Here is an 18,530-nt window from a genome sequence, read left to right as displayed (position 1 = left end):
TTGTCTTCACTCTCTCAATTCCCACAAGGGGTCACATAGAATTCCATTTGGGACTTCAGGAAGTCCTTGCTCTTAAGATTCAATGGCTTTTCAGAGCCAGTAGAAGAGAAGTGTTTAAATACTGCTGCCCCTGTAAAGGTCCTCTGGGCAAGCACCGGGTCATTCCTGACCCATGGGGTGACGTCACATCCCGACGTTTTCTAGGCAGACTTTGTTTGCGGGGTGGTTTGCCAGTGCCTTCCCCAGTCATCTTCCCTTTACCCCCAGCAAGCTGGGTACTCATTTTGCCGACCTCGGAAGGATGGAAGGCTGAGTCAACCTTGAGCCGGCTACCTGGAACCGACTCCCGTAGGGATCGAACTCAGATCCTGAGCAGAGTTTTTGACTGCAGTACTGCTGCCCCTGCCCGGCAGATTAAATCCTAGATTTCTCTTCCAGGCCCTTAAAAAGGGGGCACTTGGCAAATACGAGTCAAATGTAACTAGATTTACTTACTATGCATATATCATAAGTGTAACCAAAATAAAGTTGCCTTATCCTCATTTTTAGGGGGGCTGGGGGCGTGCATTGGAGTATACTGTTACATTCTTAGTGGGCAGAGAAATCCATTTAGAACCACTGGATTTTTTTCCACTTTTGAAATGCAGAGCTAATTTTCAATAATTCCGTTTATTAACTTTATTCACTGCAATCCACTGCATCACATAGTAGAGAAATACAGTCCAATTGTAACCTGGTGCATCTTCCCTTAACCTTCCCCCTTTTTTTTAGACAAACAAAAATTGCTGCAACATATGAAAAGACAGTAAATGAGTACATGCATCCTTTTACAAATGATTTTCCTCCCACCTGGTTTTCTTGTATATGTACCAGTGGTTAGAAAGTTATTGTTAAGATTTACAAAAGAGTATAAGAAAGATTTCAGTTAAACTAACTCTACTACAAACAGTACAAAAACCTGCGAATTTTGGCTGTCAAACTGCTTTTTCAAACGCCAGGCAGTTTGTTAACACGGTTCTATTGCTGAACAGGAAAAAGCACTTTACTTTGCACAGATCTCAGGAGGAGAGACAGAGAATGGGAAAAAGGAGAAAGGCAACTGTGGATAGAGAAACTTTCACTGTAAGTGGAGTAAAGAGGTAAAGGTCATTAGTTCTACTGAAAATATTCCCCAGGGAAGCTGCTCAAAACTTTGCTTTCCTGAGATTCGGCGAAGCCTTTAGGCAAATTAACATTATTTTAAGACTGGGTGTCCTTCAAGGGGATCCATCTAAGAAGTTTATTTCTGTGTTGTCCAACAAAAGGTTGCGTATTTTGCAGGATAGTTGGTCTTTTCCTTTGATGAGAGAGCCATGTTCTCTCCACTACACAGTAAGCCTCAGGAGCAACAAAACCAGCCTGCAGTAGAGAGGATCTCAGATTTCCCTTTCCCTGTCTTTACCAGAGCACATACATAATTCTAGAGAACAAGGAATGGGTATTTGGGTGCCGAGTTGCCAGTGATTTGGCGTAGGACATTTTTAAAATTTATCATTTGGCAGTAGCAGAAGACAACATTTGATTTTCACAGAGGAATTACACAAATTTTAAACAACTGTTTCAGCAATGCCAAACGCCGATGAAACTTACTATGTTTACTATAAGCCAAACTCTTTCAAGATAGCGGTGCCGACTTCATGTTATAGGTTTCCTTTAGGGCCTCCAGTGCCTGTTCCTGGGTAATATTTTTCCAGTCCTCTGGCAAGTCGGCTGGTTTAGCATTGTAGAAGAGAGCAAAATGATAGCTGAACTCTTTAAAAACAAACTTCCAGTAATCAGAAGCATTGATACTGGCATCGGGCTGGATGTGCCATTCGGGATAATAGTCTTGGTAATCCTTGTACGGATGCCATTTTCCTCCTGTTTCTGCATTTCTGAATCTGCACTGGGAAACCACAGAAGTGGAACACAATTCACATACAAGCTTTTCTGTGTGTTCCCATCTAATTCTTCCCAGGCCTTCAGGCCGATGGACAGCTGCAAAATGCACCTTATGGGCACTCCCTCCAGCCTCACAGGGCGCTTGGCAGAAGGGGCACTGCTTCCCACAGCCGAACACTCGCTTGAAGATCTCATCCTGGGGCTTCACTGGCAATTTGGAGAGCTTGGATTCAAGATCCAGGGCATCAAACTCGGATAATATTTGCTTTTGCAAATCAGGAAGAAAATTTTCAACACACGCAACAAATTGGCTGGGATTAGACATGTTCTTAAATTGTATTCCCACCAGGCTGTCCTTAGAAATAACCAGCTCCTTCTGCATTTCTTTGCAAAACATTTCCAACAATTCTGATAGCTTTTCAACACCTTTATGCATCAGGTTCTTCAGAACTTCCCTAATTTTATTTACTATTGCAGAGAGAATCTCATTCTCCAGGTTCTTCAGATCCCCGTTTTTCCTATAATGGTCTGATACTTGTCTCCAAATCCAGCTCTTGACAAACTCTTCATAGGCTGTGAGATATCTCACATAGTTATTGACATTTCTGTCTTCCAGCAGCTCCTTCAGGACTTGAAACTGAAAGAAGCTCCTACTGGCATATCCAATGGACTGTGTGCTGGTGAGAACGTCATCCACTATTTCAATCCCAAGTCTTTTGTTGACATAATCCACCAGAGCAAGATGGAGGCACCGGTCACAGAAATTCTTAGCCCTGGTTTGGTGGGCATCTTTTTCTAGGTAAAGATCTGTAAAAGTGGAGAAATACTGAGGTTTCAGTTTCTCCAGGCGTACCCAGGGATCGTTTTCCTTAATGAAATCTTCATGCATTTTCTGAAATGAACGAGCGGCTTCTCCCAAAATATGAAACTTCAGATCCACTTCAAAGGAAGGTGTTGTACAAAGGTTGTTAACCTCACGTTGCTGAAGCTTTTCACTTATGATATGCAGAAGTTCAACACAATAGGTTTCATCATAATCTCCTCTGGAATTGGCCTTTTCATTAATGTACTTCACGCATTTGGACATCAACGACTTAGCAAGTTCTTCAGCTTTACACCAACGATCCTGTTTAGAAACCATGTTCTTCACATGGTCCCAAAATGATGAATTTGTATACTCTGATTTCATCTGAAAACTGTTAATCCTGTAGTTTAACAAAGATTTTGCTTCCTGTACTTTTTGGTTGAAGGAGCTTCCACGATGGGACAAGTCTTTCTTCAAACACAATTCAATATCAGTATATATTGGCCGATTCTCTAGACGAATGGGTGATATTTCTGATAATGTTTCTGTCCACATTCTTTCAAACTCCCTTCTCAGGTCTTCATCGTCCAATCTGCATTCTTCTTTCCTGCATTTTTCAAGAAGCCTGTCAACTTTCCCTTCAATTACTTTCACATATTTCGTTTGAAGAGTATCAATCTTTTGACGACCCTTTTTAATGTGAATGGCATCATTACATTTGTTGTAAGAATAACTTTCCAGTTCACGCTTGAGGCTGTTGGCACTCCTGACAAAATCTTCTCTGTACTTTTCCGCCAGATGCAAATTTGATGCTCCACTTCCAAAGTATTCGTTCAGACTCTTCAAAATCTGTTGTTCTCCACAAAATAGTTTCTGTTGAAGCTCACGTTGCCAGTTCTGGCAATCAGGTTTATCAGGGGAAGTATTCTGTATGACAGTTTCCTGCTCAGATACCCAGAGGTGCATCTCTCTACGGAAACCCCAGTCCCATTCGGAATATTTTGTAGACAGCTGGTTATAAGCTTCTGCTATGAGGCTGTTTCGGAAGCTGAAGATGAAGTTCTCATGTTTCACGGCATTCCATAGGCTCTTAATCCACTCAATAAATTGAGGGATGTCTTTGGGACTCTTTTTAACTGAACGCTCCCTTAAGAATTCAAATAGGTACTTCTTCAACTCAAAGACCTTTTCACTGTACCCCCTGTTGACGGACGCCATAGGTGGGACTCCGTGCCACAGGCCTGGAATGTACCAGTTGTGGATTTCTGGGTCATAATCCATGATGTCCGAAAACTTAATATCCCTGCCGAGCTTTTCCATTTTTGCTGCAGCCCGGGTCATTACATTGAGTTGTTCCAAGAGGTGTTTCCTGTCCCTCATATTTTGATCATATGCAGAGACATCACTGACATTCTGATGAACAAACTGGCAGTTGGGTCTTTGTCCAATCTCCTCCATCCTGAGGAATGCGTGAGTCACGATTTGCAGGATGTCCTTCATTTCAGTGGCATTCTCCATGGCCATGTTCACTAATGTTATGTCACTCAACCCAATCAATAGAGTGGCCAGCTCATTGTCGTGTTGATGGCTGTCTTCCAGTTTAGCCAATTCAGGAGCTTTCAAGCCTTCTGTGTCAATCACCAGGATGAAATCAAAGCCCAGTTCCTGAATCAAGTTCTCTTGGACCTTCAGAAGAGTCATGAAGGCTCCTCGGGTACATCGGCCGCTGCTGACGGCAAACTGCAGCCCAAACATGGTGTTGAGAAGGGTGGATTTCCCAGTGCTCTGCACCCCCAGCACAGTTATCACAAACAGTTTGGATCGACTTCTCAGCTTGCTGTTCAGTAGAGTCAGAACATCAGTAATCCACTGCAGGGGGATGTTGGATGCATCTCCATCTATCAGCTCTAGAGGAAACCCTTCAAGCATCAGGTCAGCCACAATGCTTGGAAAATCAAGAAACTGCCTGTTGTTTTTAGATAATTTGCCTTCTCTAACCATCAAACATTCTGCCTCGTAAAACTGACCCAGCTCTCTCATGAAGTGCTCAACGCCCAAGGAGGAAGAAGAAATCAGTTGGTCTATTTCTGTGACCTTCTGATCATCGTCTCCTAACAACTTGCATTTCTCTTTATACTCAGCCTGTAACTTAGCAATATTTGCCCTAACAACATAATCCAGGTTAAACTTCATCCATTTTAAGAAGTATTGCTTTTTTGCTGACTGTGAAGGTTGGATGCCAAGGATGAAATTTATCAAACCCATGGTGAGGTTGCACTCGTTTTGCTGTTGACACAGAAGCATCAATTTGCCTTTCAGTTCAGATCTGTACTCTTCTGAAGGCGTGTCCCCTTGTCTTTCCATTCTGCACAGTTCTTTCTCCACTCTTGCCAGGTTTCTCCAGAGATCACCTTGGAGTTTCAGCATTTCTTTCTTGTACTTTGCTATATCTTGTACATCTCCTGTGATTTTTAAAGCACAGCAACGAGCGTCCTGACATTCTTGGCAGTCTTCATCTACCTGGATGGAAAGCTCACGAGCCACAGCAGCCATGTTATCAATGCTCACTCTCTTGGGATGAGCACTGATTATTCTTCCAACAGTAGAACGTAGCTGTTCTACAGATTTGGCTGTATTACTATTAGCAGGTTTTGCTAGTATATGTGAACTGCTGAGCTTAAGCACTGGGGCCAAGTCATTTAAGAAATCAAGAGTTTCATTGAAGTTTCCGTCATGATACTCCAAAATAAAGTAGTACTCAGCTGCCGATTCCTTCAGCGATGACAAGAGGGAAAATTCTCTTTCTCCAATACATTCAACAAATATAAACACGGCTGAAGAAACCTCTGATAAAAAGCTGAACTGCACCCAGTGTGACTCAATGTCTCCATGGAGATTTGCAACTGCTACTGGTTCTGCGAAGAGATCTGAACTCTTCTGTCCTCCTGGGAAATACCAGGCTATCTCTACAAGTCCATCAGCGATCTCTCGAGGGACGTTTCCACCCTCCATGTCTCGGTGTAGAAAGAAATCATGGTGCTGCTGGGAGGGACTGAGAAACTCATTCAGGAGTTTGGACTTGGAGAAACTCAGACTCCCCATCCGCACGAAGGAGATGGTCGGCATGGCCGTGAGCACCAGGCTCTCCTCTTTAAAGCCCCTGTGATCAGCCAGGGAATGGGGCCTCCATGTTTTCACAATGTCTCTCATGGCCCAGAGCATCAAGGTGCACTTGGACGTCTCTAAAGGAGGCAGAAGTAAAGGCAAAGCAAACTGGCACATGGACATTTTGGAAAGGATCTCCTGCTGGAGAAAACTGTCCGAACAGAGCAGAATGATACAAAGGACATCAAGGGGGTTCACAGAATCTCTTTCATCCATCTTGATACTGAGAAAGATACTCTCATCAATCTTCTTTTTCTCCTCCTTTCCCCTTTGATCACCAGATGTCTCCATCTCAAGTCTTGTGCTCCTGGCTGTTACATTCAGAGCTAAGACCCTCCTCAGAAAATGCCACGGCAAGTCTTCTATTGTGCAGGGAGTGGATTCCTTTAGACTCTCTGACCTGATTTCTAGGACTTCTTGCAGGGAGAATTTCTTGCTTTGATTCATTTCCAACTTTAACTTTGTGAGCATGTCCTTAATAGCTTTGCTTTTTTCTGTAGGAGGAAATTGTAGAAGTATTATTATTTTTATATCAGTACAGTACAGGTCGGTAAAATGTGTACCCTGCGTGCTGGGGGTAAAGGGAAAATGACTGGGGAAGGCACTGGCAAACCACCCCACAAAGTCTGCCTAGGAAACGTCGGGATGTGATGTCACCCCATGGGTCAGGAATGACCCGGTGCTTGCACAGGTGACCGTTACCTTTACAGCCCAGTACCCTGTGTCTCATATAAAGGGGTCTCTGGAGACAAAATTCCAAGGGTCCTCGTCCATTAAATAAGAAACAAGAGCCTCCTTTAAGAGACACATAGAATCAAAGTGGTGTGTGCCCTTTGCTAGAAATTCCAGACTCTGCAGACATAATTTATTACATACGTTAGGAATATTTGCAAATATCTTTGCTTGGTTTTGCAGAAGTTATTTTTACCCCATGCATTAACTTTTCAACTTGCAATGCCCAGGAAGTAGGGAAGAGTGTGTTTATCAGCCTCTCTTACACAAACATCAGAACTAAAAAGCCATTCTTTTTTAAAAAAAGAAAGAAAATGATGGTTCTGAAGATGTCAAACTTCTGTAATTTTTAGACTACACTGTAAAAGTACTATAATGGATTTTATAGTAAACTGATTTACCCCATGCTTCTTTTGCACTGTACTCCACCGACTAGAATAACATTAATTGGCGACCAACCAAAAGTAAATCAACTTATTTTGAGCTAGTTTAATTGAACACAAACTATACAAACTGAACACAAACTACAGAGGCAGGAAGCACCCGAGGTGGTTTCCTGTCTGCAGCAAAACAGGTCTGATCCTGGGAAACAACTGGATGTTGGGATGGTTCACCCTGTAAGTGATCCAAGGGGTCACTTGAGGCATCACAAGAGCCAAGCAATGAGTGAAACTGGTGGCCACTGTCTCCTCCCAAACCTGCCCCACCTCCACCCAGTCCAAGAAAAACTCCAGTAGCAGAGCAAGAGGGGGCGATGGGTCCATGCTTGGTTCCTAGACCCATGTCATCCAGGACTTGCCTGGGCAGGAAAGTGCCTTGAGATAGTCCTGCCTGGATAAGACATTATCTGGGGATGCCCGTCGAAGATCCATGTAGAATGGATGGGATATAATATTAAGGAAAGTACATTGTGATAGTCCTGCCTGGATGAGACATTATCTGGGGATGCCCATCGAAGATCCATGGAAGATGGATGGGAGACAATATTAAGGAAAGTTTTAGCTGGGCCACAGACAACAAGATACTTTTGGCAGGGCATCCATGTAAGATGGGTGGGAGACAATATTAAGGAAAGTACCTTGAGACACTCCTGCCTGGATAAGACATTATCTGGGGATGCCCGTTGAAGATCCATGGAAGATGGACAGGAGATAATATTAAGGAAAGTTATAGCTGGGCTACAGATAACAAGATACCTTTGGCAGGGTGTTTCTCCTCTTGCTCTGCTTCTTGCTGAACTTCATCTCTTTGCGCCAGGCTAGAGCAGCCTAGAAACACAAACTCACATTGAAGTACCAAGCTGAAAACTCGCAATGGTTTAGTCATTCTGGAAAATCCACTCCTAGATCCTTCTTTTTTTTAAAAATCCTGAATGTACATTTACTCCCAACAGATTCCAAAAACAAGAACAAGCTGCTCTCCAAAGAAGCTCCTTATGGATATATCCTAGAGATCCTGTGGTAATGAGGTGGGCAGCCACCAAGGACAGGGCTTTCTGTCCCCACAGCAACTCTGCAAAGAGATACCACACTGTCTGTCCCCCAAAAACCAACTGCAATGTGACATAAAGAAGAAGAAGAGTTGTTTTTTATATGCCGACTTTCTCTAACACTTAAGGGAGACTCAAAGTACAAAGAGAGTTTAATACGGCTTACAATCACCTTCCCTTCCCCTCCCCACAACAGACACCCTTTGAGGTAGGTGAAGCTGGGAGAATGTGACTTGCCCAAGGTCACCCAGCTGGCTTCATGTGTGCAGGAGTGGGGAAACAAACCCAGTTCACCAGATTAGCCTCTGCCACTTATGTGGAGGAGTGGGGAATCAAACCTGGTTCTCCAGATCAGACTCCACCGCTCCAAACCATCGCTCTTAACCACTACACTACACTGGCTCCCCAGCTCACCCCAGATTTTTAAAAACACTCTATTTTCTCCACAACATTTCTCCAGCTCTCCCCATATTTTTAAAAACACTCTATTTTCTCCACAACATGACCAGTGTGGTGAGCAGGCAATTCACTAGACAGTCACTCTGGAAAGAACACTTTTACTTGCAGTTACTAAGTTTTGTAAAAAAAAAAAACCAAAAACCCTCCTCCATAAAACCAGTTGCCAATTTTGTGCCTTTTTCTACTGTGCAGAGAGGATGGCTGGGGACACCTCATTCAAGGGGATGTAAAATCAGACCCCGTTGTCCAATTCTCTTGAAACTTGGGGAGTCTTCAGAAGACATGGTGCTGGACTAGACGGACCACTGGTCCGATCCAGCGGGGCTCTTCTCCTCTTCTTATGGCAGACTGCACAGGTGAGGGAAGAGCTTAACTCACTGTACGCCACTGTTTGAAGCATTTTTCTCTCCACCTGTTGCACTTCTGGCACAAGAGGCAGGCCGGGAGATAAAAAGCTTTAAGCAACAGAGCACAGAAAGTTAATAAATGTGAAGGGCCGTGTTTAAATGCCATCACTCACGCTCTGTTTGGGGTTTAAAAAGAAGGACCGACCCCTACCTTACAAGCAGGCATGTGAATACATGAAGATGCCCCATTGTGTCCTGTTTAGGCCGCAACACATTCCCAACAGTCAGCCCAACAAAAATCTCAATCAAGTCCCTTTTCCTTGTGGGGAAGCCGCAGGAAAAAAAAAAAAAAAAAAGGCTATGACAGTTGTGAAATCAGAGAAACTAGTAGCTGGATTGGGATAACATTATAATGCTTTGAGCGGTCTGTCAAATGCTCATTAAAACATCCCCCCAAAAAGCTCTCTGGTGGCAGGGGGAAATCACTGCAGGGGAGGGGGGGCAAAGAAAATGGTGGTCCTTTCCTCCAGGTGAACTGATCTCTGTTGGATGGACATCAGTTGTAACAGCAAGAGATCTCCAGCTAGTACCTGGAAGATCCCAATCGCTGAGCTCGTGCCTCTGTTACGGTTGATATCTTATATATTTTGTGACAGATATACACAGCGCAAGTGGGAGAAATCACTAATTTTCAGGACATTGCTTGATGGGCAAGCAGAAGAAGGACGGAAACATGTGACTGACCGGCTCCGCGTCTTGCCATCTCCAGTCCGGGAACCTTTGTTACTGTTTACCCGGAAGTTGATGCCTTTCGGACACTGCATTCAGGCACACCCTGGCCTTATGTATGGACTTATTGCGCTGATAGTTATGTGATATGGTTGATTTTGTTAAAATTCTTGTTCCTATACTGCAGGGGAGGGGGGCAAAGAAAATGGTGGCAAAGTTGGTAGGACCTAAAAAATGGACATTTTCCCATCCACTCAGCATACAAATATGTTAACTGTCAGTAGGGTTGCCAACCTCCAGGTACTAGCTGGAGGTCTCCCACTGTTACAACTGATCTCCAGCCAACAGAGATCAGTTCCCTTGGAGAAAACGGCCGCTTTGGCCATTGGACTCTATGGCATTGAAGTCCCTCTCTCCTCAAACCCTGCCCTCCTCAGGCTCCGCCCAAAACACCTCCCACCGGTGGCAAAGAGGGACCTGGGAACTCTTAACTGTCAGCACTTAGGAAGAAGGCTAACTCACCATGCACTGAACATCGTAGAGTGAGATTTACACCTGGATATGTGATTTCTAAACATTCCAGGAACTGGCCGCAGGCTCTTTTCCCCTTTTTCTGCACCAGAATCAGCAATTTTCTAACTTTCTTCTTGGTATCCTCTTCCAACTTGTCCAGGGCCTCATATTCTTCTTCCGTGATGATGGACTGGGAGATTAAGTCATCTAGGACAAGTTCTAGGTCCTTATGAAGGATTTCGATCAATCGCTTTCTTCCCTTGCATATAATCTCATCGGCAGATAGCTCGGCTGAATCCACCGACCTGCAGCAGAAAGATTTATGCATCAGAATTTTCATTTAACTGCTTAGGATACAAAGAACTTCATTATACTGAGTCAGACCGACAGTCCATCTAGGTACACTGGGTGGATCTCAACTTTCAGGTTGGGGCCAAAGGCGGATCAAAACTCTGAAAAAGCTAAGGACTACGATGAATGTCAGCCACCCTCCAAACCTTTCCCGGCCTTGCACCCCAAGACCCTTTAAGCACCGGCACCAGGGACAGAGCCTGAGATCTTAACATTCTCCAGCTACAGACACAGCTCCGTGGTGATGGGCGTGATCCTGCAACTTTCTAGCAGCTTAAAATCCTTCGCAGAAATCCCTATTGCCAAATTACAGAATAAAAAGAGTTTAAGGGCAATTGGCTCTGGAAATATATACACATCTTGACAAACTGTTAAAGGGGGTTCAATCTGGCATAATCTCTCTTGAATATGTGCATCAACGTGTAAACCCCTCAGTGCTCAATCTATTGGCAACATACACATTCAAATGCACTTTTGAAGCAGGCGCCTGCAAGCTGTGGTTCTAGAGCGAAATGTGGGTTTTGAAAAAAACAAAAACAAACCCATCTGTTAACCTGGAAGGCCCAGGTTAGTCTGATCTCCTCAGATCTCAGAAGCTAAGCCGGGTCTGCCCTGGTTAGTACTTGGAGGGGAGACCACCAAGGAAGTCCAGGGTTGCTACACAGAGACAGCCGATGGCAAACCACCTCTGGACGTCTCTTTACTTGAAAACTCTATGGGGTCACCCTAAATTGGCTTAAAGTACCAAGAAACTGGAGCATGGGAGATCCATTAAGGAAACAAAGAAAGAGGAAGGAAACAGTTGCCCAGGTTGTTTACTGGCTCCTCCTTCCCAATTTTTTTTTTAGTTTGATCTACAAATATCAGTAAGTGACCATGTCTGTTTCTCCATGTTGTGAAAAGCTTTGCGGGCTGACTTCTGCACATCTGGCTGCAGTTAAAGGCACAGGAGAAGGCCGGGTTGGGTTTTTAAGCAGGTTCACTGGCAACTGTAAAGAAGACTGATCAGTAGCCATGTTTAAATACAGGCTACCCGATTCTGTTGCCTCTTTATTGGCAAGGGTTTGGTTTGGTTCATTTATGCACAGACATTACCCTTGGCGGGAAGGTCCAGGCGAAACGGCTCCTTTCCGATTCTGATCCGTCTCCCTTAAACAGGATCTCTCTTCAGCTGTTGACGACTCAGGCATGTTTCTTGTGATCTGGACCTCGGCAAGATCCTCTGCTGTTGCTAAAGAGAACTGATTTGTAGCTAGAAACCAAAAACAAGATAAACTTTAAGAACATAAGAAAAGCCATGCTGGATCAGACCAAAGCCCATCAAGTCCTGCCATCTGTTCACACAGCAGCCAACCAGGTGCCTCCAGGAAGCCCACAAAGAAGACGACGGCAGTAGCATTATCCTGCCTGTGTTTTATGGCACCTAATAGGCATGCTCCTTGGATACTGTACAGAATAGGTATGCATCATGTCTAGTATTCATTTTGACTAGCCACGGATAGCCCTCTCTTCCATGAACATATCCACTCCCCTCTTAAAGCCCTCCAAGTTGGCAGCCACCACCACATCCTGGGGCAGGGTGTTCCACAATTTAGCTATCTGTTGTGTGAAGAAATACTTCCTTTTATCTGTTTTGAATCTCTCACCCTCCAGCTTCAGCAGATGACCGAGCAGTCTAGTATTATGAGAGAAGGGGAAAAGCTGCTCCCTGTCCACTCTCTCCAGACCATGCATAATTTTGCTAGCTCAGTTCATCAGATGAATCCACCTAGGATGAATGTGTGGAACGGGGGGGGGGGTCAGGATTATGACTGCTGGCCCCACCCCTCAGCTTCCACACATTCAGGAGCACCTCTACGCACACTACATACATGCAAGATGCCTGCACCCAGGTACACACTGTGCAGAGGGAGTCTATGTACAGCCTCCTGCCACAGCCTCCTTCAGGAAGGGCAAGCATGACCAGGTTGGGACCTCCCACCCACATGTAAACTCATTCTCCCTAACTTGTAACCAGCAAAAAGGACTGAGTCATACCAATAGGCTATCTTTAGCCTGATAAAGGCAGGACCATATGTTGTTTTGCACCAAAGAGCAAATTTAAATTCAGATTTGTGTTATCGGGCAACATTTCTATGGATCAAAGACATATATCTCTTCTTCTCAAATCAGCCTCTCAAAGAGTTGTGTGCGTGTTTCCCAACCCCTGATTTCCATGCAAAGAAGCCCTCATATGCAGTAAAGCAATTTGCAACCAAAAAGTAAAAGCTCCCACAAAGTAAATCCGGTGGAGCATGCTTTCCCATGTGCTCCACTGCCCCCATCCCCCCCAGTTCATTTCTTGCCAAGCTCCAGATCCCCCCGTCTGGTGCAGCCATCTTAGACCTCAATTAAGTTTCCTTTGGTGACCTGTATGTAGATGAGAATAAGCTTTGCTAGCTTAGTTCATCAGATGAATCCTCCCAGGATGAATGTGCGTAACGGGGTCAGGATTGTGCCGGCTGGCCCCACCTCTCAGCTTCCACATGTTCAGGAGAACGTCTACGCGCTCTACACACATGCAAGATGCCTGCACCCAGGTACACACTGCACAGAGGGAGCCTGTGCACAGCTGCCGGCTGCAAGGTCTGTGCAGAAATTCTGAGTTACACAAAGATGTCAGCTGCAGGGCGGGTAGGCATGACCGGGACGGGACCCCCGACCCCCACACGTGTATCCATTCTCCCTAGCTCATCATACCAATCAGCTAACTGTAGCCTGGTAATGGCAGCGCTGTGTGTGGTTTTGCACCAAAAAGCAAATTCAGACCCAGATTTTTCTACCCAAATCATCTTAATCAGTGGTTCCCAAACTTTTCGGGCCACCGCCCCCTGGGTTCCATAAACTCAACCCCAGCGCCCCCTACCCTATAAAAAGCATTATTCAAAAAAGGGGTTTGCATGACTCACTAAAGAAGATAATAACAATAAAATTTCAAAACAGTAACAATAAATTGCACATCTATTCAAAATCAAATGAAAACTTTTTAGTTGAACTTTTTAGTTTAGGGGTTTGCATGACTCACTAAAGAAGATAATAACAATAAAATTTCAAAACAGTAACAATAAATTGCACATCTATTCAAAATCAAATGAAAACTTTTTAGTTGAAATTTATTCAACAAAACTGATGAACTTGATCCAGTGGTACCAGCTCTTCAAAGTCTGGAAAACAATTCTGATAGCTTCCACCAAATTTGCAAGCATGGTGCCATAGCTTGATCTACTGTAAATTAGTAAACAACACAGTTGAAGGGGCCCCCCTGTAGCGCCCCCTGCTGCCCTCTTGCCTCTTAGTGCCCCCCTAGGTGATACCACCGCCCCCCAAGGGTGGTACTGCCCACTTTGGGAACCACTGATCTAAATTGTGCTAGGAGACAACACCTCTACAGATCAAACATATTCATCTCCGCTTCCAAGATCAGCACTCTCAAAGAAGGGTTGTGTGTGTATTCCCCATCCTCGGATTTTTATGCTAAGAAGCCCCGACAAGCGCTAAAGAGATTTGCAGCTAGAAAGCAGAAGCCCCCACAAACTAAACCCTGTGGAGCATGCTTCACCAGTTGCTTTGCAAGGGTGGAATTTCCTGACATGTCTATGGGACATCTAGTGCCCATTATCAGGACACAACACAACAGCTCTTTCCTTTGTTGATGGAGGCAGGGTCCTATTTTGGCTTCCAGAATTAACTGTTCTGTTTTTATCCAACCCTTCCTAAAAGGAGGTCAGGGCAGAACTCAGTTATCTCCTTCTCCTGTTTTACTCCAAGAGCAACCCTGTGAAGGAAATTAGCCTGGGAAGGAGTAATGGCTGAAAGATCTCTCTTTGAGGATCATGGCTAAGTGGCGATCAAACCCAGGTTTGCACGTCCTAGCTCTGATACACTGGATCACATTGGCTCTAGTGTATTCATTTTCCAGATTCATGACTCTACTTTCTTCCCCTCTGGACACAGGAAGGGGGGCTTGGAATTGTGGATCTTTTTCCAGGATTCAGGGTCATTCTAGACAACAACCTAGTGTACGGGCTCTTAGCTCTGCTTCCTGCCTCCAGGATGGCAAAAATCTCTAGGTTCTCAACTCGTTCACCTTTTTCCGGGCACCCGGCAGCCGCACCCGGTTTCTGTGCTCCATTTCCATCCTCGGTGGCGTCTTGATTCGTCACTGCACTTCCTTGGCTGGAGGGCAGAGCCACCTCTGGGTTCTCAGCTTCTCTTCCTGAAGGCCTCATTCCAGCCTCTGGCTTCTCCACCTCCTTTCCTGCCTCCGAGGATACAGAAGGGTCCAGACTTCCAACTCCATTGCCCCCCTCTGGGGATGTGGCTGCGCCCCACTTCTCAGCCCCGCTCATCAGCATCGCTTCCGTACTTTGGATTTTAGATTCATTCCCGAGATTTTCAGGACCTGATAAGAATCACATGAAAGGAAAGGGGTGAACAATAATCCTGATCCCAAGATCCTAAGTTTCTTCTTTTCACAATTAAATTGGTTTACATTGATAAAGTAAATTCAAGTGTTGTCGAAGGCTTTCACGGTCAGAGTTCCTTGGTTCTTGTAGGTTATCCGGGCTGTGTAACCGTGGTCTTGGTATTTTCTTTCCTGATGTTTCTTTCCTAACGTCAGGAAAGAAAATACCAAGACCACGGTTACACAGCCCGGATAACCTACCTACAAGAACCAATAAATTCAAGTGGTTCCGATTTTCCTGACCTGGAGATGCAGCTGTTAAATAGGAAAGGTAGTACCTGTTGGTCAAGATGGAAGCCTTGAGCAGAGAGAACCTCCCTATTTTCCATGAGGGTTGTGGACATAGTAGTGGGTAGGGGTTAAAGAAGAATACCTTTACCTTTAAACGGAAACCTTTTACACAGTAGTGGTTAAAGGTGTTGGACTGGGATCTGGGAAACCCACATTCAAATCCCCAGTCGGCCATGGAAGCTTGTTGAGTGGCCTTGGGCCAATTACACACACACTCTCAGCCTAACTACCTCACAGGGTCGTTGGGAGGGTAAAACAGAGGACAGGAGAATGATGTAAGCCGCTTTGGGTCCTCATTGGGGGGAAAAGTAAAATAAAATTTAAAAATAAAATAAAACCTAACAGAGTCATAGGAGTCAGGTTTTAAGAAAAGCCCTGCTGGAACAGACCCAGGCCCATCAAGCCTAGCAGTCCGTTCACACAGTGGCCAACCAGGTGCCTCTAGGAAGCCCACAAACAAGACGACTGCAGCAGCACCATCCTGCCTATGTTCCATGGCACCTCATATAATAGGCATGCTTCTCTGATACTAGAGAGAATAGGTAAGCACCATGACTAGTATCCATTTTAACTAGTAGCCATGGATAGCCCTTATCCTCCATGAACATATAAAGGATGGTGCTGAGTTGTTTTTGTTGCCCCAGAAGGTCGGACCACAACCAATCGGTTGAAATTAAATTAAAACAGTTTCCATCTAGACATTAGGAAAAAAATTTCTAACAGTCAGAGAGGTTCTTCAGTGGAACAGGCTTCCTCGGGAGGTGGTGAGCTCTCCTTCCCTGAATGTTTTTAAGCAGAGGCTGGATTGCCATCTGTCAACAATGCTGATTCTATGACCTTAGGCAGTTCAAGAGAGGGAGGGCATCTTGGCCACCTTCTAGGCATGGAGTGGGGGTCACTGTGGGTGTGGGGGAGAGGTAGTGGTGAATTTCGTGCATTGTGCAGGAGGCTGGACTAGATGACCCTGGTAGTCCCTTCCAACTCTATAATTCTGTGAACATGTTCACTCCCCTCTTTTTTGCCAGTGCATCCTACAGTTCAGAAGGATGGACCCTCCCCAACTCCACTTGTTTTGGATACAAACCGTGATTCGAGCTCTCAGCTCTTTCTGTTCTCGCCGGGGACCATTTGCTAGTTCCACTTTGTCCCCCTGAAGCATCCAGGTCCTCGGCTCTACCATCTTCCCCCTTGGACTCAGAAGGGCCCAGGATATCAGCGCTACTTTCTGTCCTGGAGGGTAGAGGAATATTTGGGCTCTCAGCCCTGGTTCCTGCCTCCAGTGACACAGAGGTCTTCAGGGTCTCAGCCTGGTCCCCTTTCTCAGGGCACGCGCCAGCTGCACCTAGTCTCTCCACTCCATTTCCATCCTCAGCGGCATCCAGATTCTTAACTCCACTTTGGTTTCCGGAGGGCAAAGCCATATCCGGCTTCTCAGCACCCCTTCTTGCCTCTGAGGAGACAGAAGGGTCCGGATTCTCATCCATATTTCTTTTCTGTGGAACCGTGAAGGGTGTATACTAGAATCCAGGTTCTGAGCTGTCTTCTCAGCACTACCTCCTTTCCCTGAGAACACAGTATTGCTTGAGATAGGAAGTTTATTTGTGAGGTTTACAGGACCTGAAAAGAAAAGAAAGGAACTAAACATAAATCCGGATCTCTAACTTCTTGAATTTCCCTATGAAAAACTGAAGGGCTTCCCCTCCCTCCTTTTACTGGAGACAACACTGCGATAAAGAGTCCCGGCAGACCCTTAGGGAATGAGGGATGGATACCGCTGGCGTTGATCTCAAGTTGCTAGACCTCAATGAGGAGTACACCTCTTTCTCTTGAAAACTATTGAAACTTTTGAAAAAAAATACAAATTCCAAATAGAATTAAATTAAATCAAAACAGAATAAGAAAGATTTAAGTAACAGATGTTTAATAATAAACCTGTTATTAGATAGGGAAAAAATACTGAGAACAAAGAGTAATGAAATTTAAATAAGTTAATAGTTGAAATGTAATCTTAAAAATAATTCAAATAATTTAATTGTAATTTTAAATAGTAAGCCCCACATATATTGTAATATTATGTTTATGTTTAAATGTTGATATGTTTTTTTGTGTTTATAAATAAAATTTTATATTAAAAAAAGGAGCACGCCTCTTTCCAGCCGTTGTCCCACTCAGTCCCTTTTCATGTATCTCACAGCTACCAGCACAGGACTCTAAAAGGTTTACGATCTGCCAGCCTGAAAAAGACCCCCTTAAGTAGTATCAGCCCCCCCACCTTCTTTCAGCCAACGTGGAGGCAGCAGAAAATTCTTAAAACCTTGCTTGCTAGAGATATTCTCCACTAAGCAGGCGCTCCCTGCTTTTCCTTTACATCCTTATAACTTGGTACACATGATTGGTACACACACGGATCGATCCCAAAGGATGAGACTGTCCATGGGTACAAAGACCAAATGACCAAAATTCAGACAACATTTTTGTTTTTTAAATCTCAAGCATACTACACTGGAGACAGAAAAAAGTGCAGTTGAACAGCACGGAACTGCAACATCTGAGTACAAGAAAATCAAATATGATTTTTTTAAAAGCATCTCCTCCCTACAGTTCTTATCTCTGTGACGTTTAAACAAACAGGCAAATTTGACTTGTTGACCAGATTAAAATAACCCCAGTTACCTTCTTCTCCTGGTTAGTCATCTCTCACCAGGCCATATGGCGGGGTCTCTCTGCTTTCTTTGGTGGTTGCTTCTTCCCGCCACCTCCTCAAAGCATGGCTACCCCTGGAAGACTCCCCAAAGAATGACTGCCTCCTCCTCCAAAATCCCTGCATGCAAATAAACCGGGGCCCTGACCTGGATGGTCCAGGCTAGCCCGATCTCGTCAGATCGCACTTCCTAAGCAGGATCAGCCCTGTTTAAATATTTTGGATGGGAGACCACCAGAGAATACCAGAATCACTGCACAGAGACAGTTAATGGCAAACCACCTATGAATGTCTCTTGCTTTGAAAACCCTACAAAAACCGTGGGAATTTCTCCATTTGTTACATGACCAAGGCAGAGAGCATCTCTCCTTTGTCTCCCTCCTTAGCATCTAAATTGTTTTACTGCTCCTTCTTTGCAGGCTGGGAATAGGAAAGGGGAGGGGGAAGCTACCTGTAATTCAAGCAGGGGGGCTTGAACTGGCAGTCTGAGTTGAACTCCTACATTCCTGAGTTGAACTGAGCAT

At 44.7% G+C, this 18,530-nt stretch overlaps 1 protein-coding gene across 1 annotated transcript; it reads right to left on the bottom strand.

Annotated features, from left to right (window-relative positions):
• Window positions 1-1,654: 1,654 nt before the first annotated feature.
• Window positions 1,655-14,904, bottom strand: LOC130490385 (interferon-induced very large GTPase 1-like). Its single transcript, XM_056864210.1, has 5 exons — window positions 14,637-14,904; window positions 11,606-11,762; window positions 10,169-10,464; window positions 7,819-7,890; window positions 1,655-6,384 (listed from the first exon to the last, which is right to left on the bottom strand). The coding sequence occupies exons 1-5, from the start codon at window positions 14,902-14,904 to the stop codon at window positions 1,655-1,657; spliced, it is 5,523 nt and encodes a 1,840-aa protein (XP_056720188.1).
• Between the last annotated feature and the right edge of the window lie 3,626 nt (window positions 14,905-18,530).

Source organism: Euleptes europaea, chromosome 18, assembly GCF_029931775.1.
Source record: "Euleptes europaea isolate rEulEur1 chromosome 18, rEulEur1.hap1, whole genome shotgun sequence".
Classification (NCBI taxonomy): domain Eukaryota; kingdom Metazoa; phylum Chordata; class Lepidosauria; order Squamata; family Sphaerodactylidae; genus Euleptes; species Euleptes europaea.
This window is presented reverse-complemented; position numbering and strand designations above follow the sequence as displayed.

Bases quoted from the DNA above. Each gene is read 5' to 3' on its own strand.
- LOC130490385 (XM_056864210.1), bottom strand. From the start codon at position 14,904: ATGCTGATGAGCGGGGCTGAGAAGTGGGGCGCAGCCACATCCCCAGAG. The intron at 10,465-11,605 runs GTAATGTCTGTG...TTTCTGCTGCAG, and splicing joins CCTGGACCTTCCCGCCAAGG to GTCGGTGGATTCAGCCGAGC. The intron at 7,891-10,168 runs GTGAGTTAGCCT...TTGTGTTTCTAG, and splicing joins TCTACGATGTTCAGTGCATG to GCTGCTCTAGCCTGGCGCAA.